This window comes from Crinia signifera, chromosome 2 (assembly GCF_055691185.1).
Source record: "Crinia signifera chromosome 2, ASM5569118v1, whole genome shotgun sequence".
Taxonomy (NCBI): domain Eukaryota; kingdom Metazoa; phylum Chordata; class Amphibia; order Anura; family Myobatrachidae; genus Crinia; species Crinia signifera.
The window spans coordinates 402845296-402860807 of NC_139218.1; the positions used below are offsets into that span (position 1 = coordinate 402845296).

The 15512-nt window shown below is 52.7% G+C and overlaps 1 protein-coding gene across 1 annotated transcript in view; it reads right to left on the reverse strand.

Moving 5' to 3' along the window:
* Window positions 1-15512, reverse strand: part of ARFIP2 (ARF interacting protein 2) — a 56846-nt gene that overhangs the window by 19720 nt on the left and 21614 nt on the right. The window contains exons 3-4 of the mRNA XM_083170619.1: window positions 12928-13036; window positions 1927-2039 (exon numbers count right to left, since the gene is read on the reverse strand). Of these exons, the coding sequence (XP_083026745.1) occupies window positions 1927-2039; window positions 12928-13036 (222 nt within the window). The remainder of the gene's footprint in view (window positions 1-1926; window positions 2040-12927; window positions 13037-15512) is intronic.

Below are 15512 nucleotides of genomic sequence, written 5' to 3' on the forward strand. Positions count from 1 at the left end.
TATATAATGTTTCATACTTCACTAAATGTAAGAAAGATGATCAGCCAAACAAGTTATACATTGTGAGACTGTCATGTGAGGCTAACGTACCGGGGCTATCTTCCCACCACCTGGGAACCCCCCCAATATCAGGAGCAGAGGCTATCCTCCCACCACCTGGGAACTCCCTGATATCAGGAGCAGAGGCTATCCTCCCACCACCTGGGAACCCCTCCAATATCAGGAGCCACTACCTGGGAACTCCTTAATATCAGGAGCAGATGCCATCCTCTCACTATCTGGGAACTCCCCGATATCAGGAGCAGAGGCTATCCTCCCACTACCTGGGAACTCCCCGATATCAGGAGCAGAGGCTATCCTCCCACTACCTGGGAACTCCCCGATATCAGGAGCAGATGCTATCCTCCCACCACCTGGGAACCCCTCCAATATCAGGAACCACTACCTGGGAACTCCTTAATATCAGGAGCAGATGCCATCCTCTCACTATCTGGGAACTCCCCGATATCAGGAGCAGAGGCTATCCTCCCACTACCTGGGAACTCCCCGATATCAGGAGCAGAGGCTATCCTCCCACCACCTGGGAACTCCCTGATATCAGGAGCAGAGGCTATCCTCCCACCACCTGGGAACCCCTCCAATATCAGGAACCACTACCTGGGAACTCCTTAATATCAGGAGCAGATGCCATCCTCTCACTATCTGGGAACTCCCCGATATCAGGAGCAGAGGCTATCCTCCCACTACCTGGGAACTCCCCGATATCAGGAGCAGAGGCTATCCTCCCACTACCTGGGAACTCCCCGATATCAGGAGCAGATGCTATCCTCCCATCAACTGGGAACTCCCCGATATCAGCAGCAGAGGCTATGCTCCCATCACTGGGAACTCCCCGATATCAGGAGGAGAGGATAGCTGCCATCACTAGGAACCCCCCAATATCAAGAGCAGAGGCTAGCCTCTCATCACTGGGGACTCCCCAATATCAGGAGCAGAGGTTATCCTCTCATCATCAGGGACCTCCCCAATATCAAGAGCAGAGGCTATCCTCCCATCACTGGGATCTCCCTAATATCAGGAGCAGAGACTATCCTCCCATCACCTGGAAATCCCCCAATATCAGGAGCAGAGGCTATCCTCCCATCACCTGGGAAGGCCCCAATATCAGGAGCAGATGCTATCCTCCCATCCTCCCCGATATTAGGAACCTCAGCAATTAAGTACACATCACAAGGGGTTTAGTGCGCCCTATGGGGTACAGATTCCTTTTCTTTCACCGTGTACAGAAATCTTGTTCTTCCAGTACAGTTATCTACATTGGCAATCAGGAACTTGTACTCACCACATCGTGTATGATTTGCTGCCATTTGTATCTAATCCCCGTAAATCTCTGCCCTTCATACCCACACAATGAAGAAACTTGGCTGGGTATTAGTAACTAGAGAGGAATGTGTATTGATGCCATTACTGATACGTAGCAGCGCTGGCACCATCCTCCATAACATATCACTGTACCCAGACACTGTAGGCCCGAAGCATGAAGTCTCTTGCAACAATATCCATACAAGAAGGTCCAACCCTGGGCCGGAACTAGCAGATAATCCTATACTTATGGCAAGCACGGACAGAGATGTGGGATATAGGGGGCACACCATGGACTTATCGGAGTCAGGAGAAGACTTGGTTCCACATTAGGTCACGCTACAACTATCTACAGCAATACTGGTCACCAGTGCGTCAAACTGAGCCGTAATCCCAGCGCTGTTGGCTGTGCAAACATAAACAGATCGGGTGCCATATAGTGGCCATCTACACGTAAAACATTTGAATTCCCCCATAGAGGTGAGGAGCAGTCGGAGTATACAGCAGTAGAATACAGTAGGTATATATACGGCGGTAGGTTACATAACTAAAGTCACATCTTACTTTATATGTATTAATTCCCCATTTCTTCACCAAGTCAAACTTTTCCACAGCTAATCCACGGGACAGCTCTTCGGAGGTGAGGGACGGGTGTGAGGATTGCTGAGACATGGAGCCTGCAAGAGAAACAGCACAACACTGCCAATTACCCGCTGGGCGTCAGAGAGACAGGCCTCGTACAGTAAGTACCCAAGTAACGGGCCTGCTGAGTGTCAGAGAGACAGGCCTCGTACAGTAAGTACCTGAGGGACAGGCCACTAAGTGTCAGACAGACAGGCCATGTACAGTAAGTACCTAAGTGCCGGGCCCGCTGAGTGTCATACAGACAGGCTATGTACAGTAAGTACCCAAGTGCCGCGCCCGTTGAGTGCCAGACAGACAGGCCTTGTACAGTAAGTAGCCAAGTGATGGGCCCGCTGAGTGTCAGACAGACAGGCCATGTACAGTAAGTAGCCAAGTGACAGGCCCGCTGAGTACCCGAGTGACAGGCCATGTACAGTAAGTACCCAAGTGACAGGCCACCGAGTGTCAGACAGACAGGCCATGTACAGTAAGTAGCCGAGTCATGTACAGTAAGTACCCAAGTGACAGGCCACTGAGTGTCAGACAGACAGGCCATGTACAGTAAGTAGCCGAGTGACGGGCCCGCTGAGTGTCACAGAGACGGACCTGCTGAGTGTCACAGAGACTGGCCCGCTGAGTGTCCGAGTAACAGGCCATGTAAGTAGCAGGCTGCCGGGCCCCATAGACTGCTATAAGGAACCTATAGTGTGGAGGGAGCAGGTTAGTAACTATATACTACTATTAGCGCTGCCGGAGTCACTGCCCATTACAGGTACATCGCTACAACTACATCACAGGGTCAGGACCGTGGGGAACTACATATGCGCTACTACACTAATACAGGCCATTTACCTGAGTCTCTCTCATGATTGGCTATCCTGCTCGCAGCTGATTGGCTGGGGGAAATGACCGGCATTCTGGGGGTGCCGCTACCATGGGGTAGAGGCTCTGCAGTAACAGTGCGGCACAGGATGGGAGACAGAGAGATGGAAGGATGAGGGAAGGACGGTGACGCGAAGGAGAGAGATGGAAGGAGGATGAGGGAAGGACAGTGAGGCGAATGAGGGGGGTGGAAGGAGTATGAGGGAAGGAGTATGAGGGAAGGAGTATGAGGGAAGGAGTATGAGGGAAAGACGATGGGGTGAAGTAGAGAGATAGAAGGAGGATGAGGGAAAGAAGGTGAGGTGAAGGAGGGGGATGGAAGGAGGATGAGGGAAGGACGATGGGGCAAAGGAGGGGGATGGAAGGAGGATGAGGGAAGGACAATGGGACGAAGGAGGGGGGTGGAAGGAGGATGAGGGAAGGACAATGGGACGAAGGAGGGTGAGGCAAGGAGGGTAAGGGAAGGACGGCAAGGAGAAGGAGGGTGAGGGAAGGATGGCGAGGAGAAGGAGGGTGAGGGAAGGACGGTGGGGCGAAGGAGAGAGATGGAAGGAGGATGAGGGAAGGATGGTGAGGCGAAGGAGGGGGATGGAAGGAGGATGACGGAAGGAGGATGAGGGAAGGATGGTGAGGCAAAGGAGAGCGATGGAAGGAGGATGAGAGGACAGTGGGGTGGAGGGTGAGGCAAGGAGGGTAAGGGAAGGAGGGTGAGGGAAGGATGGCGAGGAGAAGGAGAGAGATGGACGGTGAGGCGAATGAGGGGGATGGAAGGAGGATGAGGGAAGGACGGTGAGGCGAAGGAGGGGGATGGAAGGAGGATGAGGGAAGGAGGATGAGGGAAGGAGGATGAGGCAAAGGAGAGAGATGGAAGGAGGATGAGAGAAGGACAGTGGGGTGAAGGAGACAGATGGAAGGAGGATGAGGGAAGGAGGGTGAGGCGAAGGAGAAGGATGGAAGTAAGATGAGGGAAGGAGGGTGAGGCGAAGGAGAAGGATGGAAGTAAGATGAGGGAAGGACGGTGGGGCGAAGGAGAGAGATGGAAGGAGGATGACGGAAGGATGGTGGGGCGAAGTAGAGAGGTGGAAGGAGGATGAGAAAAGGACGAAGGACGGTGGGGCGAAGGAATAAGATGCAAGGAGGATGAGGGAAGGATGGGGGGTGAAGGAGAGAGATGGAAGGAGGATGAGGGAAGGACGGTGGGGCGCAGGAGAGGGATCGAAGGAGGATGAGGGAAGGACGGTGGGGCGCAGGAGAGGGAAGGACGGTGTGGCGCAGGAGAGGGATGGAAGGAGGATGAGGGAAGGACGGTGGGGTGAAGGAGAGGGATGGAAGGAGGATGAGGAAAGGACGGTGGGGTGAAGGAGAGAGGTGGAAGGAGGGTGAGGGAAGGAGGATGAGGGAAGGACAATGAGGTGAAGGAGGGGGATGGAAGGAGGATTAGGGAAGGAAGATGAGGGAACGATGGTGAGGCGAAGGAGAAGGATGTAGGGGGATGAGGGAAGGACGGTGGGGCGAAGGAGGATGAGGGAAAGGAGGATGAGGGAAAGGAGGGTGAGGGAAAGGAGGGTGAGGGAAAGGAGGGTGAGGGAAAGGAGGAAGGACGGTGAGGGGGGGGAAGGACGGTGAGGGGGGGAAGGACGGTGAGGGGGAAGGACGGTGAGGGGAAGGAGAGGGATGGAAGGAGGAGGAGGGAAGGACGGTGGGGCGAAGGAGAGAGATGGAAGCAAAGAATAAGAACATGGAAAAAGCAGAATGGAAGAAAAAAACAATAATCAGATGTGTTATGGAGACAGAAATAAGGAGATGAGTGATCGGACTCCTCAGCTGCAGACACCTGGGGACACGGTAACGTGCAATCTTCTACCACGTGCTGTCCGTGTCCCTGTGCAGGGCAGCACACAGGTGTGTGTAGCTGCACATCCACTCAAGAACGCCCACACCGATGGTTACTTACTCCTCTTCCCGGTGCTCACAGCCACCACGAGACCCAGGAGTGACTTAGCGGCGGCTTGAATGGAAACAAAATCAAGGCAGGTGCCAACGTCATGTGCCCATCTCGAGCAGGCAATGGTACGAAGGCAAACGGGCTCACCCAGCGTTTCTATGGGCGCACCCACCAGGGGGACCATCCCGCCACACTCCCCTGTCTGTCAGTCAGGCTCCGAGCGCCATGTCAAAGGAGAAATTGTCCGAAAGTGGTGGCAGTCGGGCCTGCACCTGCCCATTACGGACAATGCACCGGAATCGGCCCCTATGTGTACAGTCACCTGCACTGTGGGGCCGATTCAGATCTGATCGCACAGAGGCGAATTTGCACAGCCAGTGTTCAGTTGAGACACAGCCACGCTAGCCACAGCATATCCGGCCTGGTGCTGACGTCACACACCCTCCCCTAATACAGGTATATCTGGCCTGGTGCTGACGTCACACACCCTCCCCTAATACAGGTATATCCGGCCTGGTGCTGACGTCACACACCTCCCCTAATACAGGTATATCCTGCCTGGTGCTGACATCACACACCCTCCCATAATACAGGTATATCCGGCCTGGTGCTGACATCACACACCTCCCCTAATACAGGTATATCCGGCCTGGTGCTGACGTCACACACCCTCCTCTAATACAGGTATATCCGGCCTGGTGCTGACGTCACACATCCTCCCCTAATACAGGTATATCCGGCCTGGTGCTGACGTCACACACCCTCCACTAATACAGGTATATCCGGCCTGGTGCTGACGTCACACACCCTCCACTAATACAGGTATATCCGGCCTGGTGCTGACGTCACTTCTCTGAGAGCAGCATGGCAGCAACAATCCCATTCAAACTCTCACACAGTCCATTGGCTTATGGATAGTATGCAGTGGTCAGACCCGACTTTCCCCTTAGAATCTGTGTAACCCAACACAGAAATTAGGACCCTGGCTAAAGAAAACATATGTTACCACAAGGGCTTGTGCCACATGCTCCACATTTATGATTGACAAAGTTGCAGCATCTGGATTGTGGATGGCATGATCTAGGAGGCTCCTTTTCCCTTTTTGACTGGGTTGGGTGAGGGTTCAAGGATATCAGAGGGTACATGTTAGATACAGGTTTGACCTTAAGCTTGAGTGGTGGTTGGCAAGACTCTGGTATCTTACCACATCCTGGATAACCATCCAGTTTCCCTCCACACTGCAGGTGGATCACAGTTATTACAGTGGAAGGGATGAAGCTCCAGTGATTGTTATCCTGTTAGGTGCACTCTTGGATTTCGGGAGCTAGCTTTAAGACTCCACCACCATCAACGCTTCCTCACCCTCCAGGATAGTGGCTTGCTTTGCTGTCAGCAAGCTACCATATTCAGTGTGGTAATGACTGCTCTCACTCTTAGCCCACTATGTTTAAGGGGTGAATGCAAAGCTGTCCAGCAGTGTAGGCTTACAAAACCCACGGCACCAGACTGGGCATCAAGGTCATGTCCATATACATACCTTCATTGCCTCGCTGAAGGTAGGGATGTCCCTGTATCCAAGTGCTGGATTGGCACTTAAATGACTGACTCTGTGGCACAGACTTTATTGCACTTTGAGGCATTAAGACCCAGCACCCATCTGAGAGTAACCAAACTATTGCAGCCCCCACTCCCCACCCATTCCCTCTAGACTCCCCTGGCATAGAAGGGCTGGCATGTCTCCCTCATCCCTGCGGAGTACTCTTGGTTCCAATCTGTGAAGTCAACGTACAAGCCTTACGGGTGTTTTCGAGGAAAATTCTATATCTTCCATTTGGTCCTGCTTTGGAATATGTTACCACTATTTTCATTAGATATAAATACAGTACAGCACATGGCAGTACAGCAAATATTAGCCGGGTACATTTGTTCCTGTTGGAACTTTCCTGCAAACTCATCACAGATGGCCCTAAACTGGAAACAAGCTCTTAGTTCTGACACTGTGACAATGCCAACCATTGTGCCACCTTGCTCACCGGTTGTCCCGCATACATCAGCGTGTATTTCCTGTGTACCTGTGCAAGGACTTTGCAGAACATTTGTGCACAGGTCAATAATGCAACTAAAACGTTATCTATGAGCTTGTCCTTAAACAGGAGGTCTACAGTGCCCTGAGGATTCCCTCCTAGAACCGGTTTAAGATTACACACAGGAACTGGGCATTTGTTTAAGCAGCATCTGCTACTGGAATGTGCTTCCTTTTGGTTAACTATTAAACAAACGCATCCAGAAAACACTGTGCCTGATAATCTCCAGAATATCGAGTAAAGTTCTGGATCCTGATCCTCAAACCCTTCAGAGAACATATCATGGAATAAGCCTGGCAATACAATAGAGGGGTATAAGATGGCAAGGAAGTTCCACGAGCAGAAATCAATACCAATCATTGACCATGAATGGAAAAAATACTCAGAATCTTTGGGCCAGAGTACTGAAGGGAGACAGCTAAGGCTTCACAGCGTCATAGAGAACATATGACCCCCTAGAAAGCTGAGGCTGCTGACACTCAGGCACATCAGAACCTGCTAGGACATACTTCCTCAACCACAATACTTCCTCACCCCAAAGAGACCAACAGTGACACTGATGAGCTCTTAATGGAAGGGGTGATGGAACAATCGTTCCCCATCCAATGTATCTTGCACTTACTTCCCATGCTGCTTGATGATTTTTACCAATTTATGAAACGCCTACCCATCCGCCAAATACCACAGACATGGACCAACCTACCCTTCTACCACATACCAGAGACACTGGCCAACCCTGTTGAGCTCCCCGTGACTGTTTGGCGAAGTGTTGGCTGAATGTACTCTAATACACCGATGTAGCAGGGAAGAGAGTGGAAACAGGAGAGGCAGGACAGGTTAGTATATAGCATACCACAAAACAAGAACCACAGAGCCCCCATAAACAGTTGGTTATGCCATGGGAATACCACCGGAATGGTTCATGACATTCCTTGTGGTGATAGTATGGTGTCGGACACATAACGGTTGACCTGGCCTGGTCCATACACACTCAGCTGGTACAGACATTGGTGTATACTGGAATGGGGGGGGGGATTATGTTCTTAAATGTCACTGTCAGGTGGGCAAATAGAATCACCATCACATTCCCTGAAAGAGCTATGGTCATGCAGGCTCAATGTAGAACCCAGTAACTTCAAGGGGCACCTGTGGCACCAGCTGCTTTCCAGAAGTCCCTATGCTAGATATCCCAATGATAGGCCAGTGGTGCTGTAATGGTTCATTCTTGAACGGAGCAAGGAAATTATAATTTATGGTTAACAAACCCTTTCTGCCAACTTAAGCCAGATTCCTGTGAGCTCTGCTCGGCAGGGTGAGAGGTTGGGGTCGCAGTAACCCCCCCACGTTACCACCAGCAGGTACCACCAAAGGCCTGTCCCACTGAAGGCACACCACCGTGGGGACTGGAGATTGGATATGAAGCTACCTGGGACCTGTACTACATTCACTAAGAGTCACCCTCTGTATATAAAGAGATGTCTAGGTCTTATATAACATAAAGGTTTGTTAGCAACTCTACAAATCTCTGTGTCTGTGAGAAACCATTACCACCTCCCCCCCAGCACCATATCGGAGTCTGACACCCACACCTGTTGGTGCCATCATCCCGTACCTCGCATTCAGGCCACAGAACAGCAGAGCGTGGTTCACAGGCCTCAGGATTACTGTATATGTGCCACAGAGAATTCATAGCAGAAGCAGAGAAAGCCAACCAAAGTACCAGAGAGCAGAAACTCATACCGACAGATTAGTGGGGCAATTAGGGACGCACCAGGTCCAGAGCGTGTGGCAATTAGGGACGCACCGGGTCCAGAGCGTGGGGCAATTAGGGACGCACCCAGACCAGAGCGTGGGGCAATTAGGGACGCACCAGGTCCAGAGCGTGGGGCAATTAGGGACGCACCAGGTCCAGAGCGTGGGGCAATTAGGGACGCACCAGGAGCAGTGTGGGGCAATTAGGGACGCACCAGGACCAGTGTGGGGCAATTAGGGACGCACCAGGACCAGTGTGGGGCAATTAGGGACACACCAGGACCAGTGTGGGGCAATTAGGGACGCACCAGGACCAGTGTGGGGCAATTAGGGACGCACCAGGACCAGTGTGGGGAAATTAGGGACACACCAGGACCAGTGTGGGGCAATTAGGGACACACCAGGACCAGTGTTGGGCAATTAGGGACACACCAGGACCAGTGTGGGGCAATTAGGGACGCACCAGGTCCAGAGCGTGAGGCAATTAGGGACGCACCAGGACCAGTGTGGGGCAATTAGGGACGCACAAGGTCCATACTGTAGGATTCGGCCAAATGCGGAAGTACCCCAATCTCATCTATGGACCATAATAAAGCTCTGGCAGTACTTACTGAGCCCCAAACTTACCCCATGAGACCAAATCCCAGAGCGAGTCCTGGAATTGGGGCATCCCTAGGAGGTCATACCAGCAATCAGTGATTAATGCCACCAGAGTGAAAGGGTTAATACTGGCCCAGGTAAGAGGCAAAGGAGAAGAGCGCAGAAGAGTCGGTGCATTCAGCTACACAGACGTAAGAGACATGCCGACATGGGAGACATGCCAGGGTTACTATACACATAGGAAAAGACGGAGACCTTGTCCCTCAGCATTCACGAACCGCAGTCCAATGTAGTTGGGATTAATCTGCACCGCGGGTCCTAAACAAAACCACAGACAGCAGAACGGTGAGCTGGCAGCGAGGGAGCAAACATGAATACACGTAACGCGCCACCATACTGCTGGTACATCCATGGCGTGCCTATACTATGCCACCGGCAGCTGCCATGAGTACACGTAACGCGCCACCATACTGCTGGTACATCCATGGCGTGCCTATACTATGCCACCGGCAGCGGCCATGAATACACGTAACGCGCCACCATACTGCTGGTACATCCATGGCGTGCCTATACTATGCCACCGGCAGCGGCCATGAGTACACGTAACGCGCCACCATACTGCTGGTACATCCATGGCGTGCCTATACTATGCCACCGGCAGCGGCCATGAATACACGTAACGCGCCACCATACTGCTGGTACATCCATGGCGTGCCTATACTATGCCACCGGCAGCGGCCATGAATACACGTAACGCGCCACCATACTGCTGGTACATCCATGGCGTGCCTATACTATGCCACCGGCAGCGGCCATGAATACACGTAACGCGCCACCATACTGCTGGTACATCCATGGCGTGCCTATACTATGCCACCGGCAGCAGCCATGAGTACACGTAACGCGCCACCATACTGCTGGTACATCCATGGCGTGCCTATACTATGCCACCGGCAGCGGCCATGAGTACACGTAACGCGCCACCATACTGCTGGTACATCCATGGCGTGCCTATACTATGCCACCGGCAGCGGCCATGAGTACACGTAACGCGCCACCATACTGCTGGTACATCCATGGCGTGCCTATACTATGCCACCGGCAGCGGCCATGAATACACGTAACGCGCCACCATACTGCTGGTACATCCATGGCGTGCCTATACTATGCCACCGGCAGCGGCCATGAGTAAACGTAACGTGCCACCATACTGCTGGTACATCCATGGCGTGCCTATACTATGCCACCGGCAGCGGCCATGAGTACACGTAACGCGCCACCATACTGCTGGTACATCCATGGCATGCCTATACTATGCCACCGGCAGCGGCCATGAGTACACGTAACGCGCCACCATACTGCTGGTACATCCATGGCGTGCCTATACTATGCCACCGGCAGCGGCCATGAATACACGTAACGCGCCACCATACTGCTGGTACATCCATGGCGTGCCTATACTATGCCACCGGCAGCGGCCATGAATACACGTAACGCGCCACCATACTGCTGGTACATCCATGGCATGCCTATACTATGCCACCGGCAGCGGCCATGAGTACACGTAACGCGCCACCATACTGCTGGTACATCCATGGCATGCCTATACTATGCCACCGGCAGCGGCCATGAGTACACGTAACGCGCCACCATACTGCTGGTACATCCATGGCGTGCCTATACTATGCCACCGGCAGCGGCCATGAGTACACGCCACCATACTGCTGGTACATCCATGGCGTGCCTATACTATGCCACCGGCAGCGGCCATGAGTACACATCCCATCAGCGTGAGCTATGGAGGACAGGGTCCTGCCAGTGATCCTCTGTCATGCCATCACTATGGGATAAGGTTAGAGGCATCTGCTGGCATCATAACTGAGCAATTGGCACGTTGGTCCTCGGGCATGGGGCAGGTGGAAGCAGCTGGCTGGCTGTACAATGATCCGATCCCAACCTCCTGGGACCCCAGTGTAACATCAGTGCCACGATCTCCCCATCCCGGGTACGGCATGCATTAGGACACAAGCAATAAAGATCTTCATGGCACAGACCATATCTGACATCACCACTGGGGGCAGCGTGGGTCAGACCTTCACAGCTGGACCGCTATGTCTCTCTCTCCCTGGCTCATGCATCCGCGTGGACCCATCTCCATCCGAACTCCTCTACAGGGAGCCACCATGTCACTACTTGAGTATATATGTATAATGTATATGTACACATATATGTGAGGGCAATGCTGCCGCCGGCTCACTAATAATAATAGTGAGAGGTATGTACACATGCCCAGGCTATACAGGTCTCAACCGGGACAATCTGTAAGACAATACAGGCTTGAAGTAAGCGTCCCTATAAGCGTGCATTGTTGTTACAGTCCTGCGGGCATGCAGTAAGCGTGTCCCTATAAGCGTGCATTCCTGATACTGTCCTGCGGGCATGCAGTAAGCGTGTCCCTATAAGCGTGCATTCCTGATACGGTCTTGCGGGCATGCAGTAAGCGTGTCCCTATAAGCGTGCATTGCTGTTCCTGTCCTGCGAGCATGCAGTAAGCGTGTCCCTATAAGCGTGCATTGCTGATACTGTCTTGCGGGCATGCAGTAAGCGTGTCCCTATAAGCGTGCATTGCTGTTCCTGTCCTGCGGGCATGCAGTAAGCGTGTCCCTATAAGCGTGCATTGCTGTTCCTGTCCTGCGGGCATGAAGTAAGCGTGTCCCTATAAGCGTGCATTGCCGATACTGTCCTGCGGGCATGCAGTAAGAGTGTCCCTATAAGCGTGCATTGCTGTTACAGTCCTGCGAGCATGCAGTAAGAGTGTCCCTATAAGCGTGCATTGCCGTTACAGTCCTGCGAGCATGAAGTAAGCGTGTCCCTATAAGCGTGCATTGCTGTTCCTGTCCTCCGGGCATGCAGTAAGCGTGTCCCTATAAGCGTGCATTGCTGTTCCTGTCCTGGGGGCATGCAGTAAGTGTGTCCCTATAAGCGTGCATTGCTGTTACAGTCCTGCGGGCATGCAGTAAGCGTGTCCCTATAAGCGTGCATTCCTGATACTGTCATGCGGGCATGCAGTAAGCGTGTCCCTATAAGCGTGCATTCCTGATACTGTCCTGCGGGCATGCAGTAAGCTTGTCCCTATAAGCGTGCATTGCTGTTCCTGTCCTGCGAGCATGCAGTAAGCGTGTCCCTATAAGCGTGCATTGCTGTTCCTGTCCTGCGGGCATGCAGTAAGCGTGTCCCTATAAGCGTGCATTGTTGTTACTGTCCTGCGGGCATGCAGTAAGTGTGTCCCTATAAGCGTGCATTGCTGTTCCTGTCCTGCGGGCATGCAGTAAGCGTGTCCCTATAAGCGTGCATTGCTGTTCCTGTCCTGCGGGCATGCAGTAAGCGTGTCCCTATAAGCGTGCATTGCTGTTACAGTCCTCCGGGCATGCAGTAAGCGTGTCCCTATAAGCGTGCATTGTTGTTCCTGTCCTACGGGCATGCAGCAAGCGTGTCCCTATAAGCGTGCATTGCTGTTACAGTCCTCCGGGCATGCAGTAAGCATGTCCCTATAACAGAGCACACTTGAGTAAATCCCAACCACAGACATTAGCAGGATAAATCTGACACCTCGTAGCAGGAGCCAATATAACAGCAGAGCAGTCTGACGGTCACACCACACGCAGGACACTAAGTTACCTTTCAGGCTGCTTGTGGGAATGATCCCTTCCGTGGTTCCACCATATCCGCCAGATACAATACTCGTCTCATTTAAGTTGGGCCCGGACACCATGACTTGCTGCAAATCCTAAAGGAAAACATCAAACAGGTGAAGAGTGGACAGGGGAATTGTGGCACCTGCTCTGGCTGACATGAGCTACGTCGTAATGACCATAAGGGGAAGCGGTGGTACCTGCTCTGGCTGACATGAGGCACGGTGTAATGGCCATAAGGGGAAAGCGGTGGTACCTGCTCTGGCTGACATGAGCTGTGGTGTAATGGCCATGAGGGGAAGCGGTGGCACCAGCTCTGGCTGACATGAGGCACGGTGTAATGGCCATGAGGGGAATTGTGGCACCTGCTCTGGCTGACATGAGCTGTGGTATAATGGCCATGAGGGGAAGCGGTGGTACCTGCTCTGGCTGACATGAGCTGTGGTGTAATGGCCATGAGGGGAATTGTGGCACCTGCTCTGGCTGACATGAGCTACGTCGTAATGGCCATAAGGGGAAGCGGTGGTACCTGCTCTGGCTGACATGAGGCACGTCGTAATGGCCATAAGGGGAAGCCGTGGTACCTCCTCTGGCTGACATGAGGCGTGGTGTAATGGCCGTGAGGGGAAGCGGTGGTACCTGCTCTGGATGACATGAGCTGTGGTGTAATGGCCATGAGGGGAAGCGGTGGTACAGAACCTGTTCTGGCTGACATGAGGCAAGGTGTAATGGCTGTGAGGGGAAGCGGTGGTGCCTGGTCTGGCTGACATGAGGCATGGTGTAATGGCTGTGAGGGGAAGCGGTGGTACCTGCTCTGGCTGACATGAGGCGTGGTGTAATGGCTGTGAGGGGAAGCGGTGGTACCTGCTCTGGCTGACATGAGGCGTGGTATAATGGCCATGATGGGAAGCGGTGGTACCTGCTCTGGCTGACATGAGGTGTGGTGTAATGGCCATGAGGGGAAGCGGTGGTCCCTGCTCGGGCTTACATGAGGCGCGGTATAATGGCCATGGGGAGATGCAGTGGTGCCTGCTCTGGCTGACATGAGGCGTGGTATAATGGTCATGAGGGGTTGCAGTGGTACTTGCTGTGGCTGATATGAGGCGCGGTGTAATGGTGTACCCAGCAATACGACTGACACATTTTTGCTACCATATTCGCCAGCAACACACAAACCGCGCCATCACACACACACAATGTTGTAGGGGCGGCACTCCTAGCTTCTGGTAGATGGTAATGGGGTATGCAACAATGAAGTGGTGCCCTCCGGTAAGTGTCAGAATCCTCTGCTACCAATATGAAAGTTTGGGGGGGCGGCGGCACTCGCACAAATAACGAGTGCCGCCGCCCCCCAAAACGATAGATAGATAATGATATTTATGTCTTACCTGTTAAATATCTTTCTTCGAGGACGTCAGGGGCCACAGGGATAACATTGGGTCTAGGAGTGACGTCACGACCAATCCAGCACCAGAAAGGTTAAACTTCTGGGCTGCTCAGAGACAGCCCCCTGGGCTCTCACCTCCTATACCCCGCCTCCCAGGCTAGTCAGTTTTTTTCCAAGCCAGGCAGGAGACAAGATAGAAGGAAGAGAAACCCATACAGAAACACACTCAACAAATATATGTGTATGTGTGGTTGCTCAATAGAGAAACCATAACTTGTAACAAGTGTAAACACCCTCAACCGAGGAAATTTTAACTAAGTTGACTCAACGGAGTAACTCTTAATGTTAATATCATGAAGTAGGCGCGCCAGGGAGGGATCCCTGTGGCCCCTGACGTCCTCGAAGAAAGATATTTAACAGGTAAGACATAAATATCATTTTCTTCAGCGGTAGACGTCAGGGGCCCCAGGGATAACATTGGGATGTCCTAAAGCAGCCACCTATGGGTGGGGGCGCGCCTGGGCCGCAGCCAATACACTCCGGCCGAATGCCGAGTCTTGTGAGGTAAATGTATCAAACGCATAGAAGCGTAAGAATGTATGAGGAGACGACCACGTCGCCGCCTTGCAAAGTTGCTCTGCTGTCGCACCACCCCTAACAGCCCAAGACGCACCCACAGATCTCGTGGAATGAGCCCGGACGCCCGTTGGAACCGGAAGGGCGGCACCCAAGTAAGCTTGTTTGATGACAGACCTTAGCCACCGGGCAATAGTCTGCTTCGTAGCAGGCCAACCTCTTTTCTGAAATCCATATAGGACAAAGAGAGAGTTAGATTTCCTAAGTGCTTTAGTACGGCGCACATAGATACGTAACGCTCGCACTACATCTAGGAATCGCTGTTCAGGAGAAGCCTCTGGCCCCCGAAAGGCTGGGACCACTATCTCCTGATTAACGTGAAATTTGGACACCACCTTGGGAAGGTGTGAAGGGACTGTTCGAAGGACCGCCCTGTCAGGGTGGAAAACCAGAAGAGGAGACTGACAGGACAGAGCCGATAAATCTGAAACCCTCCTGGCCGAAGCAATGGCCAGCAGAAAAACAGTTTTCCATGTAAGCCAAGATAGATCCACTGATCGCAATGGTTCAAAAGGGGGACCCTGTAGAGCCTTAAGAACCAGAGAAAG